Genomic DNA, 17,552 nt, shown 5'->3' on the forward strand with positions numbered 1-17,552 from the left:
AATAGAAGGGCCGCTGAGAAGGCGGACCGACTATGCTCCATGAAAAAGTAGATTACATCCCTTTAGCTTGTCAACGTTGACAGCCCACTCTACAATAAGCTGCTTGGTTCTGCGCACTAGGGACGAAGCTGAATTGGATTTATCATTGAAACATCCGTCATTTCTCTCTTTCCAGACAGTCCACCAGACAGCCAATAGGGCTATTATCCAGATAGGAGTTCTTTGGGAACCGATATGCACGCCATGCCACGCCTTTAAAAGAGAGCCAGTTGAGTTTGGAAGGCACCAGGAAATACCGAAAGCAGAAAGGATTTGAGCCCAAATCTGGTTGATGAGTGAGCAGTGCATGAACAAGTGATTGTATTAAATTGGATGGTGATAGTAACAAAATTGTATTAAAGACAACTTACTCCATTTTTGTCAGTTGTCACCACTACAATCTTCTAGGGGCCAACAGCAAAAAAGAAAAAAGAAAAAAAGAAGAAGCAAAAAACAAAAAACAAAACAAAACAAAAGATCAGCATCCGCACATCCATTTTTCGGTATCAAGTATTTTTTTAATCAATTAATTTCATCTTGGAGGCTGGAAAAACAAGTCGAATACTACCAATGGCGTTCGTTGGCAGATCTTTCCATCTTTATTACTCAGTTTAAACCATTAAAGAATTGCTAGTGTTTATTTTTCCCTCAAGGTCTATCAGAATTTAAAATGTATCCTTACTGTTGAAACGTATTTCTTCTTTGATTGATTTCTGTAGTGCTTGAGGAAATATTCCTGATACAATGCATTGTGAATGCTGAACTTGGTAGTTGTAACTTGGAAGCCAATGGAATTGTATATAACCTACTTATGGAGGCCACATTCGTTGTTGTCATTCTGCTTTATGGTGCTTTGTTAGCCTATCTAATCCTTGTCGCATTTTCTCTTGAAGGTTCTTCATTGAAGCCAATGGAGCAATATGTTGTGAACTTCAGCCCTGCTAGTTTATCCATCAGCCCCATTCGCCAAAAGAAATCAAAATTTTCAACCCACAAAAGGCCACTAACAGTTCGAGCCGGGTATAGACACTTAGTAGCTAGTAACTTGTCTGATATCGTAGAGTGTTCTTGCATTTCCGATTTTGATTTACAATTTCAAATGCAGCAAATGTGTGGATAGCTATGCTTTGGTCTTCCCAAAAATTTTGGGTCTTCTTCATGAGTTCTAAAATGCATTTACTTGGTAGATAGTAATTAGTCCGAATCCTAGGTCTTCTTGCATTTCTAATTGTGATTTACCATTTCAAATGCAGAAATGTGTGGATAGCTAAGCTAGCTATGTTTTGTGCTTCCTAACAAATTTGGGTCTTCTTCATGATTTTAAAATGCCGCTGGACATGAATGAATGCTCTCTCTCTCTCTCTCATCTCTCTCATCTTTAAAATAGTTCTACTAAGTTACCTACTGGAGTTTTTGGAACATATTTGTCTTCACTTGTATCCCAATCAAATTGGGAAACATTAGTTTAAGGAGTGCTATTAAGTTAAATTTGTCTCCAGTTGTTTCTTAATTTGATCGGGAAACATTAGTTACAAGTTTGTTATTGTTGGCTTCCTAGAACTACAGAAAACTTTAGGGATAATGGTTAGTCTTTGTTCTCAGAGAAAGTTACGGGGTCAGATAGGATGTACTGTTTTAGATTTGGTAGGAACCAGTGTTTTAAATAGTAGCGTGTTGTGTAGTGTTCAACCTTCTGTAGCGTGTAGCGTAAATAGTGTAGCATGTAGCGTGAGCTACATGATACTTCTATTTTTTAATTTAAAAATAGGGAAAACATGATAAATAGTAAAAAAAAAAGTAAAAAAATATAAAAATGACAAAAAGATGATTCATTTTTTAAAGTATAAGCATGTTAAAAAAGCTATTAATTATCACTTATCAAAAGCCAATTCAGATATATAAAGTTATAAGCCAAATCAAATAATTATCACATCAACAACTTTCTAACCAAACCACTTTAATTAGTAGTCTAATTGAAACTAAAAGCCACAACTCACAGGTATGAAAATGAAATAAAAATCCTACAAGTTAAGACCTAAGAGTATTAAGTACGATACAAATGCCATCAATACATTCAAAACCCTCTTTCTTTTAAGTTTGGTTTTAAAGGTTTTTTAATGTATGAGTTTCACACCAACTTTAACAAAGGATCACCACCATTTTAAGTGAAAGTAAAAAAAGAAGAAGAAAAGTTTGATTTTAACTCTACATTTTAAGTTTTTCATGATGTGATGTGAGTTTTACACAATTTTTAACGGAAAAACGGGAAAAACATTGTAGCGTATGCTACAAATGCTACACTCCACGACCCCCTATAGTGTACGCTACAGGGGATTTATGCTATTTAGCTACGCCATGTAGTGCTACGGCTACGCTACGAGCACTATTTGAAACACTGGTAGGAACTTTAGGGGTCACCTCTCAAAAAAAGGAAGGAACTGTGGGGTTTCTGTATATACATCTTATAGATGCCATATGGCCAGATTATTGAGAGGAAACAAAGCTAATTGCCTTTAAAGAGGATATATTAGCAGTGAGACACTTCTATTCATAAACACTTGGGTTATTGGGTTGGAATGATTTCAAGCTATCTATCCCCTCTGCCATCTATATACCAGAAGTGAGATACTTCTACTCATAATCACTTCGGTTGGAATGATTTCATGCGATCTATTGCCTCTGGCATCTATCTTTCAAACCCTTCATCTTCCAATTGTTTACATTGGTTTATGGTAAGAGATGCTTACTTTTCCCTGTGGATATACAGTAGCAGTTGCTGAGACCTACACTTTTTGCAACCATCTAGCAGTTAGTTTTATTTTTCTCCTTCCTTTTTACTTTAAGGATTTTTTTTTTTTTTTTTTCACTTCATACCAGTCGATGAATGCTGTGACCTGGAGCCAATAACTCTTATATAGTAGTGATTGTATGACCTGAAAATCATGTTGCTGATTGCATTGAGTCCAAGACTGATGTTATGTTTGGTAGTCCTTCTATGACACCTCAATACTCTAGTTTAGCCTGCCATATTCATATTCAGGGGAAGCTTTCTGATGTGGCAAAGAAGGGAAAATTAAATCCAAAAGTTGGGAGGGAAGTAAATCTGAAAAGGTGTACCAGTTTGTAGGCAATTTCTCCTCTGTAGGTCCATAACATTGGTGAGAAAACCCTCTATTTGAATACAAGGGACTGGAATATCTCCACCAGCTCATCTAGTGAGCAAGAGACTTGTCTATAGCATTTTGTACAACGTAATTGTAAATAGATAACTTTACAAAATATAACCTCATTAATACCATATTTACATTTTGGTACCTATTAAATTATCTTTCATTAAGCTACCTCATTAATCAATATGATTGTCAAAGGGGTGCCTTCTGTCAGCTTTCTCTCATTTCCATCATATTTTTCATAAAATGACAAAAATGCCCATCATCAATGATTTAACTTAATTACTTGACTTGGATTACATAGTATAGAATACAGGACCAAGGTGGGTACTGTGTTGACATGGAAAAGTTTTGTGGGCTCTACCGTGATGTATGTGTTATATCCACACCGTCCATCCATTTTGCCAGATCATTTTAGGGCATGAGCCAAAAAATGAGGCAGGTCCAAAACTCAAGTGGACCACACCTTAGAAAGAAGTGGGGACAATGACGCCCACTGTTGAAACCTTCCTAGGGCCCACCATGATGTTTATTTGCCATCCAACCTGTTCATAAGGTCACATAGACCTGGATTATGGGAAAACACAAATATCAACTTGATCTGAAACTTTTGTGACCCTCAAGAAGTTTTCAATGGTAGGCATTCATTTTCAACTTGAACAATCTTGTGGCCCACCTGATGAACGGCCTGGATTGGTCATCTAAATGGGACAAATCTAATCTTTTGAGAGCAAGGTATCCCGTATCGGTATTGGCTGGCGTAACGGTGCCCTCCGATACCGACACGGATACGGGGTTGTGACGGCGATATGGGGGCGTAACGGTCCATAACGGTGCAATTTTTTTTGTTGCCAAAAAAATATGGATTAAATCCGGAATATTCTAAGCATTCCAAATATGCATTCATTTATAAATTAGAACATGTTTATGGTGGTGTAACGGTCCACTCTTTGGTGAGAAGTTGTATTGGACTGTCTGACGAATTTATGAACTAGATAACCTGAATTTGAGTACAAAATTCATATATTTAATTTTCTAAATATCTAATTTATATGCTTAACAATTTGATATCATTTCTCCCGATAGTTCTTTTAAAAAATAAAATTAAATTCAGGTAGATGACGTTGCCAATTTGGGGCTGACTTGGAGGACCAATCCATGCCCCAAATCAGCCTCAAATTCATGCAATTTATTGGCATTATCCCACTTGTGAATTGGTGGACATTTATTGGATAGTGAATCATGAAAAAAAAAAAAATCAAAAGGCCCTATTTTAAAAAATAAGCGTTCACAAATTAACAATTAAAACTATTCAAACAATTTGATTTTGGCATTTTTAGTTAGCAATTACAGTCCATAATTTAATTGGTAAATTTTAAGTTAATATATATCTCGTGTACAATTTTTTAAGGGCCCGAATTAGGTAGGACTCGGATTGTGAAGTGTAGCACACGAGTCTCCAAGTTTTTTGGACCCCACTCGTGATGAATGTGCTATATCCACACCGTCCATTCATTTTGCCCAATAATTTTAGGGCATGAGCACAAAAATGAGGCAGATCCAAAGCTTAGGTGGACCACACCATAAGAAACAACAATAATTAAACGACCACCATTAAAAAATTATTGGGGCTACAAAAGTTTTAGATCAAGTTGACATGTGTGTTTTCCCTTCATCCACGTCAGTGTGACCCTATTAACAGGTTAGATGGAAAATAAACAATACAGTGGACCCTAAGAAATTTTTAATGGTGAGCATTCTATGACCACTGTTTCCTATGTTGTGGTTCACCTGAGATTTGGATCTTACTAATTTTTGAATCATAACCTAAAATGATGTGGCAAAATGGATGGACGGCATGGATAAAATACATACATCATGATGGGGCCCATGTGGCATGTGTACATTTTATTAAATTGTGTGGCGTGCTGTGTAACGCATATGCAATCAATTCATTTGATGCAAGCAAGTCCTGTGGGTCTGATCATGAGGTATTTGTTATATCTAAACCATCCATTCATTTAACGAGCTCGTCTTAAGGCTTGACATGAAAAATAATACAGATCTAATTATCACGTGGACCACACTGCAAAAAGCAGTGGGGGATTGAATGTCTACCATTGAAACCCTTTTTGGGATCACAGAACCTTTGGATCAATATGAAATTTGTTTTTCCTCTTCATTCAGGTCCTTTTGACCTTTTGAACAGATTGGATGGAAAATAAACATTACGGTGGGCCTACGAATTTTTTAACGGTGAAAATCATCATCTCCGCTGCTATTTTTGGTGTGGTCCAGATGATCTTTGGATACGATTCATTTTTTGGCTAATGCTCTAAAATGATATTTAAAAATAGATGAACGGTGTAGATATAATAAATACATCACTGTGGAGCCCATGTAACTTTGATCTCCTTTGAACCATTCGCACAACTCGGAGCTCGAGGAGTGTTAGCGCTCGTCTTAGCATGACATGGACCTACAGCAGTGATACTGGTATGTGGTACACCAGTCAATCCGCTTCCAATTCAAAAGAAAAAAACAGGAGAGAGAAACCGAAAAGAAAAAGAGGGAAAGAAGAGAGAGAGAGAGAGAGAGAGAGAGAGAGAGGAGGAGGAGGAGGAGGAGGAGGCCCGGACCGCAGCCGCAGCAGGGCGAGAAGAAGAAGAAGAAGAAGAAGAGGAAGAAGAAGAAGAAGGAGAAGAAGAAGAAGAAGAAAAGAAGAGAAAAAAAAGGTATGTTTTTTTTTTAAAAAAACCATTTTTTTCATTTTTCTTTAGGGTTATGGACTGTAACGTTTGTTACGGTATTGTAACGGTTGTTATGGGCCGTAACGGCCATTATGAACGCAAAAAATAGAGGTGCCCCGTTTCGGGGCCGAATCGTGTAACAGTTGATGCCGTTACTGTTACGTATTGGCCGTTACGGCCGAAACGTAACCGATTTGGGATACCTTGTTTGAGAGAGAGCTTTGGTGGATGAAGAGAGGGGGACTAGAGATGGGGGAGATAGAGGAGGGAAAGATGGGGAGTGGATTAGGTGCTACCTACCTCAATGTGTGTATTTTATATCCACACCATCCATCCATTTCGCCATATCATTCTAGGGGAGGAGCCCAAAAAAATGAAGCAGATCCAAATCTCAGGTGGACCATACCGTAGGAAAAGGTGGCGATTGACCATTAATTCCTTGTGGACGACAAAAGTTTTGGATCAAGCTGATATTTGTTTTTCCCCTTCATCCTAGTTTGTGTGACCTTATCAACAGGTTGGTGGCAAATAAATAATACAGAGACATTATGGTGGGCACTAAGAAGTTTTTGATGGAGCATTCAACCACCACTGTTTCTTATAGTATGATCCACCTAAGATTTGATCTACTTCATTTTCGGGTTCATGCCCTACAATGATCTAGCAAATTGGATGGACAACTTGGACATACAATGCATACATCAAAGTGGGCCCCATGTTAAGGGCACACCATCTTGGGTGTGGCTGGTACCGCACCTAATCCGCTCCTAGAAAGATAGGACGCATATTGCCTACCGATGCAAATGCGGATTGCTTGCGACAACCTGTCGTATGTGAATCTAGGTGGGGCCCACTATGATGTTTGTGAGAAATCCACCCCATCCATCCGTTTTTTCAGATCATGTTAGGACATGGGCCCAAAAATGAGGTAGATCCTAAACTCAAGTGGGCCGCACGACAAGAAAAAGCGAGTAGGGAAATACCTACCGTTGAAACCTCCATGGGGTCCACCGTGATGTTTATATGCCATCCATACCGTTCATAAGGTCATTCCACTGGGATGAACTGAAAACACGAAAATATTAGCCTAATCCAAAACTTTTGTGGCCCCATGAATGCTTCAATGGTGGATGTTCAATCCTCACTTTTTCTTGTCATGCGGTCCACTTGAGTTTTGGATCTGCCTCATTCTCGGGCCCATGTCCTAATATCATTTAGAAAAATAGATGACTAGGGGCCCCACCTAGTTCTTGTTGCACGAAGTTCCTTTGACAAGTTGCTGCAGGCAATCTGCGTATGACTGATGCTGCCAGTAATGAGACGGCTACTGGTCAGTGCTTTGTGGGCCCCACCATGATGTGTTTTATCCACACCGTCCATCAAATTTTCCAAATCATTATAAGGTATGAGCCGAAAATGAGTCGAAACCAATCTCATATGGACCATGCGATAGGAAAACTGTAGTGATGGAACACTCACCATTAAAAACTTCGTAGGATCCACTGTAATGTTTATTTGCCATCTAACTTGTTGATTAGGTCACATAGACATGGATGAAGGAAAATAATGCATCAAGGGAGGTATCATGTTCGAGACTCCTCATGCAGGGCCATTTTCACACTGGGCTCGAGTGGGGTCGCCTGTGGTATGCAGGGGCACACTCGGGGGGGGGGTGTTCGGCCGAGGTCCTAACCCATGAGGGGGATTAATGCAGGGGCATTTTCACACTAGGCTTGATTGGGGTCGCCTGTGGGATGCAGGGGCACACTCGGGGTGGGCGGCCCTTGTGAGACGCATGGCGCGTGTGAGGTGGTATTCATGTGATTTGGGGCCCACGAGGGGGGTTCGGCCGAGGTCCTAACCCACGAGATGTGGGGCCTGAGCTATGAGATAAAGGGATTAATTCGCCATGCTCTAGAGCAAATGACTAATTGTCTTGCATCAAAGTGGTATTAGAGCGGGAGGTCTCGTGTTCGAGACTCCTCACTGGGGGTGATTAATGCAGGGGTATTTTCACACCGGGCTCGAGTGGGGTTGCCTGTGGGATGCAGGGGCACACTCGGGGTGGGCAGCCCTTGTGAGGTGCATGGCTCGTGTGAGGCGGTACCCATGTGATTTGGGGCCCACGAGGGGGGTTCGGCCGAGGTCCTAACCCATGAGATGTGGGGCCTGAGCTATGAAATAAAGGGATTAATTCGCCATGCTCTATCAGTTCGAGCTTTTAAAGCAAGTGGTTAATTGTCCTGTATCAAAATGGTATCAGAGCAGGTCTCATGTTCGAGACTCCTCATCGGGGGTGATTAATGCTTGGGCATTTTCACATCGGGCTCAAGTGGGGTTGCCTGTGGGATGCAGGGGCACACTCGGGGCGGGAGGCTCGTGTGAGGCCGGCCTCACCCGTGTGAGGTGGTACCCATGTGATTTGGAGCCCATGAGGGGGGTTCGGCCGAGGTCCTAACCCATGCGATGTGGGGCCTAGGCTATGAGATAAAGGGATTAATTCGCCATGCTCTATCAGCTTGAGCTTTTAGAGCTTGTGGCCCCCAAGAAATTTTTAATGGTGGGTACTCAATAACCACTATTTCCAGGGGTGTGGTCCACTTAAAATTTGGACCCAACTCAATTTATGGCTTGTGCCATAAAATAATATGGAAAAATTGATGGATGGCTTGGATAAAATACATACATCATGGTGGGGCCCACAGAGCACTTCCAGTAGCCACTCGCTACTGGATGTGTCATTAGCATGGTGTGTGGTAAAGGCCATTACGTAAAGGTAACGGTGACAACCGTGAGATGTTACGGGGTTGTAAACGCTGTCATGGCTATCACGGAAAAAAATGACTCGTAAAGGCAGTTATAACCCCCATAATGGCCCGTTGTGCCCCTGTAAAGGCTGTAACGGCCTCGTAATGGACCGTTTCGGGGCCGATATAGGTTTTTTTGGATTTTAAAAGAGACCGTAACGGCCATTACAACCCTCGTAATGACTGTTACATCCCGTATTGTAAAGGTAATGGTGGTGGCTGATCGAACCCAAGAGTTGACAACCTCAAGTGTAGGGCTGCGATGTAGTCTTAACTCGGTGAGATTGAGATTGTTCCATAGGGAATTGGGTTGAGAGCACAATTAGAACTAAACAAGATTTCTGGGTTTTAATCCAATAGAGTAAAAAGAGAGTTTAAACAATTACTTGAAAACAACTAAGGATCCAGGAATCCCCTATTAATAGAATCTAAACTTAATTCATCTTCTCAAGTTGATTACTCAACTAGAATCGGATTCCAATCTGTTCTAATCAAAAGATAATTCAATAGAATCAATTAACAATCATCCGACCAAATGAGAATTGAGATAGAGTGATCTCTCATGAAGATTTAGATAATTAATCATAGGGAATCAAAAGCATCTATTGTAACTGAAGTTCACAATAAATCAATCGATTTCACATATTGATTCCTTCTCCAATCTAGGAATTCAATCACACACAATCACAATTCAACTTTAAAAACCAATAATTTGAATTAAATATCAAAATCCACCAAGAGGTTCATCCCTTAGCCTTAGCTAAGAAATTAACCCAACATGACTAACATCTTAAACATAAAATAAAAGAAGAAAGCAGAAAATTAAACTAGAACCGAAGATAAGGAAGAACGGTGCGGAAAATGCTTCATCTCTACAATCTCTTCCTTCAAAATCCTAGGATGATGCTTAGGGACGTCTTAGAGACCCCTAATTATAAGATTAGCAATCCAACTTTCGCACCGCCTTAGAAAATTCACGAATTTACATAGTGATGCAGGACGATCTAAACTAGAATGCATGTGTGAACACAAATTATCCAGTGAAATAAATTAAGCAAATCAATTGAAATATTCAACATTCCACATCATAGTAAAGATAATAATAAAGGAAACATGCAATGGTTGTAGTCAGTGTTCGAGTTGTCGGTATTGCTACAAGTTTCGCTGGCCGTAGATAAAGATATAATATTGTTATCGCTGATAACCGGAAATGTAGGGAAAAAGGGGGAAACATGGAGAAAATGGTGGAATTTTTTTGTGAAACTTCAGGACATGCCTAAATACACATATTTACATATTTAGGAATGAAAAAATTGTAAAAAGAATGCATTAAATTAGAAGTTTCCATTTAATGGGGGCCAAAAGGCATGCGTTGTCGCAAGAAATCACTCAAATAGTAACCAAAATGAGTTTATATAATAAAAATGCAAGCTTACAACAATTAAGACATGCAAAAGTAAATGAATTAAAAACAAATACACATTTTTGGCCATGTTTCATCCCCACATAGAGTGACGAGGTGGCTTGTAATCATTGTCTGGATCCCGTGGCAGTTGAGCGTAGTGCTGTTGCCCAACATGTTGACAGTACTGTTCCCAGGTCATCCTCTGCTCATACCAATTGAGGAACTCTCTTATGTACCTCTAATAGTTATCCTCCCCAAACTATACGAGTACGCCTAGACATCACAGGAAAATCTCAGGTGGACCACACCACACGAAAATAATAGTGATTGGATATCCACCATTAAAATCCTCCTAAGGACCGTTGTACTGTTTATTTGACATCCAATCTGTTGATTAGGTCATACAGATCCAGATGAAGGGAAAAAACAAAGATAAGCTTGATCCAAAACTTTTATGGCCCTTAAAAAGTTTTTAATGGTTGAAGTTCATTCAACACTGTTTTCGATAATGTGGTCCACTTGAGATTGTTGTATACCTCAGCTCTGGTCTCATTCTATAAAGTGATCTAGAAAAATAGATGGATGGCATGGATGAAACACATTCATCATGGTGGGGCCCACATAGCATCGACCACCAGCCATTGGCTGGTGGCAGGGGGCGTAGCCAATCCGTTTCCTTTGGCTACAGATCTTGTCAATATCCAATCCGTGCCCGATTCAATAGCAGGGCGTTCAATCCTGATCCGCGGGACTCGGATTTTCTTCCTACGCTGCAAGCTCAGGTGGGGCCCACTGTGATGTTTGTGAAAAATCCTCCCCGTCGATTCGTTTTGTGAGTTCATTTTAGGACATGATGCCAAAATTGAACCGTATCTAAAGCTCAAGTGAGCCTAAAACGTGATAATTAAACATTCACAGTTGAAATATTCGTGGGGCCACAGAAGTTTTGATTCGTGCCAATATTTTTCTTTTCAGTTCATCCCAATAGTAATGACGTTATTAACGGTATGGATGGCATCTAAACACTGTTGAACCCAAGAAGGTTTCAACGGTAGGAATTTCCCTAACCACATTTTCCTTTAGTACGGCTCACTTGAGCTTTGGATACGGTTCATTTTTTACAACAAGTCCTAAAATGAAATCACACAACAAATGGACGAGGAGGATTCCTCACAAACATCACAGTGGGCCCCACCTGAGCTTGCAGCATAGAGCACAGGGAAAGGCTTCTGCAGCAAATCCGCGTCCCTGATCTGCGCCGCTGTGGAAACGGATTGGCTACTCCCCCTGCCGTGCTCTGTGGGCCCCACCATGAGTTATGTGTTTCATCCATGCCGTCTATCTATTTGTATAGATAATTTTATGATATGAGAAAAAAAAAATGAGGATATTGCAATCTCAATTGGACCACATTACAAGAAACAGTGTTAAATGAACTTTAACCATTAAATTTTTTTTGTGGGCCATAAAGGTTTTGGAACAACTTGATCTTTGTTTTTAAACTTCATCTGGGTCTGTATGAGTTAATTAATAGATTGGATGTCAAATAAACAGTACAGTAAGCCGTAGGAGGATTTAAATGGTGGATATCCAATCACTACTGTTTTCCCGTGGTGTGGTCCACCTGAGTTTTAGATCACACACACCATGGTGGGGCCCACAGAGCACTGACCACCAGCGAAAGGCCGGTGTCGCGTGGAGTAGCCAATCCGTCTCCGCTGTACATCCTTGCACCGACTCTAAATCGGAAGAGGATTAGGTACTAAGAAGTGTACTGGGTAAACTCTGTGGGGTCCACCGTGATTTATGTATTTTATCCACTCCGTCCATCCATTTTAACAGATAATTTTAGGTCTTAATCCTATAAACGAAGTATATCCAAACCTCAAGTGGACCACACCATAGGAAACAGTATGAATTGAACATTTATCGTTGAAAATTTCTTGGGGGCTACAGAAGTTTTGGATCAAACTTCTATTTGTTTTTTTCCCTTCATCCATGTCTGTGTCCATGTCTGTGTGATCTTATGAACAGGTTGGATGAGAAATAAACATCACTGTGGGCCCTAGAAAAGTTTTAACGGTGGAAGTCATTATTCCAACTGTTTCCAATGGTGTGATCCACTTGATCTTTTGGTACACTTAAATTTTGGTCTCAACCCCTAAAATAAGATGGAAAAACGTATGGATCGCATGGATAGACTAGATACATTCTCGGTGGGCCCAACAGAGTGTACTCAGTACGATAAGAGCGTATTGAGTAACTAAGTATGCAATCCCATTTCACGCCCGGCTCGATCCCCAATTTGCGTTAAAACCCTGAAAATCCCTCTCCTCATACAAAATTTTCAAAATTTCATCTCCTTCCCACCAATTTCTTTAGATTTTCAACCCGAAAATCCCTCTCCCTCATCCTAAAAAAAAAAAAAAAAAAAAATTCTCTATTTTTCAACAAGATCTCAGCCCGCAAGCGGATTCGAGAAGTTGCAGAGGATTTTTCGACGGAAAAAAAGAAATTTTTGGGGTTGAATCTTACCGAAATTGCTGATCTGTACTCAACAGCTGTGAATTCGCGTCTTCCTCCAGATCCGGGTGAAAAAACAGGTATTTTTTTTGTGATTTTATTGTTGACAACTACCCCATTTTATCGATAAAGGTGGTTTGTTGGCTACAGTTCCCACCCGTGGTTGGTGGGAACAACGAAATCTCGGCGAGATTTTGAAAATACCGTTAATTCGGCGAGATTATCGGTGAAACCTAGAACCGATACGAATAAATGGGGTTTCGGTGTCGCCAGTGCAGCGACACCGATATAATCGGCGATATTTTGATAATATTGCGGAAAATTTAAACACTGGTTGCAGTCCATCATCACAATCCTACGGTACCGTATTCAAATCATGCGTATATTGGATCCAACGAGGGATGGGACCCCCCGATCTTGCATGGTTTCAATCCAACAATCAATGCAGCTTCTCTATTCTAGGAAATTAAAGGATTTCTGGAATAGGGACGGTTGGAAAATTTTAGAGGGTTGGGATCAATTCTTAGATTTTCTAGTCAATAGCAATCAAAGAATACTATGCATAAAAAGTGAAGAAGAAGGTTGGAGGGCTAGAAATAGAATTTAGAAGAAGAGGAGATTATGGGAAGAGAATAACTTACTACAAAGAGAAAGGGGAATGAGGTATCAAGCTTTCATTAAAAAAAAAAAAAAAAAAACATTATTAGGTTTAGGGTAGAAAACACCCTATTTATAAAATTTGGATTTAAAAGAAAATGACTAAACTACCCATATAACAAAAAATAATAATAATAAAAAAATCCCGCATAACAGATCAGTCTTTTAACTCATCCTACACGTGTGTCCTCCTAATGTGGGGCCTTCAATTAATCCAGGGACACGTGTAAGGTCTTCAAAATCCTCATTGGTTGTGCTACGAACCATCATCGAGCCATAAAGATGTATTCGTCGGCCGCCTTCGTCTTTGATAAACTTTGAAGGGTCTGATGTCCTCATCAACTCCCCTCAGGTGAGAAGAACTCGGCTCTGACGAGTTAAAACTTTTGTGCGTCTCGAGAAGGTCCGGATCAATCCGCTGCAGTTCCGCTTCTGTAAGCCACGTGGAATCGGATGGTGGCTTGTTCTTCCATTTGACAAGGTACCTCTAGAAGCCCCCATCTCGTGTGGAAACAATCTCCTCATCCACTATCCTTTCAATCTCTTACTTATGATTAATTGATGGTGGAAGGGGTGGAATGGGTTGAGAAGTAAAGTCGGAAAGTGACCAAGGTTGGGAAGAAGAAATAATGGAACGGTTAGGACAGAGGACTAGATCTTCCACATTGATCGTCGGATTTATTCCCATTTTAGGTGGAAGGTCTACCCTACATGCATTATACCCAATTTTATGCAATACTTTGAATGGTCCAGTACTGCGAGCTTGTAATTTCTTAGCGGAATCCGGAAGAAATCGCTCTGGTGTAATCCTAACCATTACATAATCCCCTTCATTAAATTCTGTCCACCTACGATGTTGGTCAACTGAACATTTATAATTATCATTACTTGCATTTATTCGCTGTCTAACATGTGCATGCAAGTCATGAATGTGTTGTGCAAATGCATCAGCTGACTTAGAAGATCTTTGGGTAACTGACATGGGTAACAAGTCTATGGGCATCCGAGGTTTGTATCCACTAACAATTTCAAATGGACTCAACCTTGTAGATCTATTGACTGAACTGTTGTAGGCGAACTCGGCTAAAGGTAGAATTGAATCCCAAGTTTTCACATGTTCACCCACTAAGCATCATAAGAGGTTTCCAAGGTTGCGATTAACCACCTCAATTTGGCCATCAGTTTGGGGATGGTATGCAGTAGAAAACTGCAAATGTGTTCCCATCATGTGCTATAGTGTCTTTCAAAAATAGCTGGTAAGTCTAACATCACGGTTAGACACTATAGTCTTAGGTAAACCATGGAGACTGACCACACCATCGAAAAAAACCTTAGTAATATTAGACGCATTCGAAGTTTTAGAATATGGGATGAAATGCGCCATCTTAGAGAAGCAGTCTACAATAACAAAAATGGAATCATGCTTTTTAATTGTCTTGGAAAGCCCAAGCATGAAATCTATGCCAATGTCTTGCCACGGAGCATGTGGCACAGGTAATGGTGTATATAATCCAAAATTTTTCTTTTGCTGCTTTGCCATCTGACATGTTCTACACTGCCACAAAATTTTGGCGACATCTCACTTGAGACTTGGCCAATAGAAATGATCCTCTACGAGGGCAGTAGTCTTATCGCAGCTAAAGTGGCCAACTATCCCTCTTGAATGAAGCTCCCAGAAGTGGAATTCACGGATGGATGTATGGGGAATACATAAACAATTTGTTGATCACTCGAGAGTGACGTATAGGTACTCCCAAAATTTGGACGTGTGAGGTACTCGTCTCTCAGTTGCTCAAAGCCGACAACTCCTACACTCAAAGAATTGAGCAACGCCACTTTACAGCTAGGGGCATCGGTTGGTTTATTCTCTACTCTAGCCTTATGTTTCAAGACAAACGAATACTCTTGAAGGAACACAACCCACTTAGAATGCCTTGGGTTAAGTTTCTTCTAGGAGTGAAGATGACGTAAGGCCTCATAATCAGAGAATAAGACAAATTCTTACGGTAGGAGGTAGTGGTGCCAATATCTCAAAGACTGCACTACTGCATAGAATTCCTTATCATAGGTAGAGTATTTTTGTTTTGCCTCATTCAGTTTCTTACTGAAATAGGCAACAAGATGACCCTCTTGACTCAGGACTCTACTTATACCAACACCAGATGCATCACACTCAACTTCAAAGACTTTAGAAAAGTCGGGAAGGCACATGACGGGAGCTTCGACCATCTTGCCCTTAATTTCTTTGAAAGCCTTGACTGCGACTTTCAACCACATGAATTCTCCCTTTTTCATACACTTTGTAATGGGAGCCATAATTGTGCTAAAACTCCTAATGAATCGACGATAGAATGTGGCTAAGCCATGGAAGCTTTGCACTTCATGGATGTTCCTCTGTTCAGGCCAATCAACTATGGCCTCGACTTTCTTTGAGTTTGCACGCATCCTTGCTATTGACACTATAAACACTAAGAACAAAACTTGACTGGACATGAACGAACACTTTTTAATGTTGGCGTATAATTTCTCCACCCTAAGGATGCTACAGACTAACTTCAAATGTTCAAGGTTTAATTCTCTAGTGGTGCTATGGATCATAATATCGTCGAAGTACACCACTAAGAATCTCCCCATGAACGGTCTCAAGACTTGGGTCATCACCCGCATGAAAGTGCTAGGTGTGTTAGTCAAGCAAAAAGGCATGACCAACCACTCATATAGCCTATCCTTCATCTTGAAGGCTGTCTTCCATTCATCACCGGGGCGTATACGGATTTGGTGATACCCACTCTTGAAATCTATTTTGGAGAAAATGGTGGATTTAGCCATCATGTTTAATATGTCATCAAGCCTAGGTATGGGAAACCTATACTTGACTGTGATTTTGTTGATGGCTCTACTGTCCACACACATGCGCCAAGTGTCGTCTTCCTTAGGTGTCAGTAAAGCGGGTACGACACATGGGCTTCTGCTCTCTTGGATGAAACCCTTTCGCAGGAGCTCGTTTACCTACTTCTTCAACTCTGCATGCTTTGCAGGGTTCATCCTATAGCGAGGAATGTTTGGTAGAGTCAACCCAGGGACAAGATTAATGACATGTTGGATGTCCCTCATGGGTGGTAACTTATCCGGCAAATCCTTGGGGAAAACATCTTTGTACTCCACTAAGACTGGGGTTACCTCGTGGGGTAACTCTACTGGTACTTTTGGTGTAGCCTCTCTAGCCACTAAGGCATAAACCGTCGAATCCTCCTTTGTGTCTCTTTCAAAATCTTTAGCTATGATGATGTGGGGAGACTTGGGTGTGGATTTCCTCACTTCTTTAGGCTCACTAGCCTTCTCGCCTTTCTTCTGTGTAGTGTTTTGTGGTGGCATAGGATTAATTTTGAACTTCTTGCTGTTATGCATGAAGGTTCACGCATTAAAACGGCCATAAATCGTGACGTCATTATCGAATAGCCACGGTTTGCCTAGGATGATGTGACTTACATCCATGGGCTACACATTACACCACAGGGAGGACTCCTTATAAGACCCGAACTCGATGGGTACAGGACATTGATGGGTGACAGGAAGGGAAGTCTTGTCTACCCATGAGACCTTATACGGGTCAGGATGAGGGGTGGCCTTTGACTTTAGACAGCTTAAGGTACTAGGGGAAATTACATTCTGGCAACTCCCATTGTCCACTATCACCTTACAATTTTTCTCGCCACACTTGGCGATCATGTAGAAGATAGTGACACCAGTCAACATTACTTCTAGTCTGGGTTAGCACACACCTGACAACTGCCAATGTGACATCATCACCTACCTCATCCTCATCACTCAATGATCCTACGGGCTGGTATTTTTCAACTTCAGAGTCGCCCTAATCATACTCACCATCCTAGGAATCGCCTATGACTAAGCCTTTTCCTTTCCTCTTAGTGGGACACTAAGTTGGAAAATGACCAATATTCTCACATTCATAGCATCGCACATTCTATCTTCCACCTGGACCAACACCAAGGACGCCTTTTCCCTTGTCATCCCTAGGCCTAGGTAGAACATTCGCCTGCACCCTAGGTTAATTACCAATGTTGGGTCTAGTTCCCCAAGAACTAGTCCTAACATTAGAGTCTCGGGAATCGAACCGTCTTGTGACAGGAGTCTTCAGATACTACTCTAATTCCTACACCACTTGGTACATCTTGTCCAA

General features: G+C 40.7%; 1 protein-coding gene across 2 annotated transcripts in view; it reads left to right on the plus strand.

Annotated features, from left to right (window-relative positions):
- Nucleotides 1–17,552, plus strand: part of LOC131243147 (uncharacterized) — a 49,523-nt gene that overhangs the window by 14,423 nt on the left and 17,548 nt on the right. Inside the window, exon 2 of one of the 2 annotated variants that reach the window (XM_058242279.1) lies at nt 933–1,059. In XM_058242279.1, the coding sequence (XP_058098262.1) occupies nt 933–1,059 (127 nt within the window). Of the gene's footprint in view, nt 1–931; nt 1,060–17,552 lie in introns of both variants that reach the window. The other variant, XM_058242278.1, reaches the window with a different exon arrangement.

This window comes from Magnolia sinica, chromosome 4, assembly GCF_029962835.1.
Source record: "Magnolia sinica isolate HGM2019 chromosome 4, MsV1, whole genome shotgun sequence".
NCBI classification, from domain to species: Eukaryota; Viridiplantae; Streptophyta; class Magnoliopsida; order Magnoliales; family Magnoliaceae; genus Magnolia; species Magnolia sinica.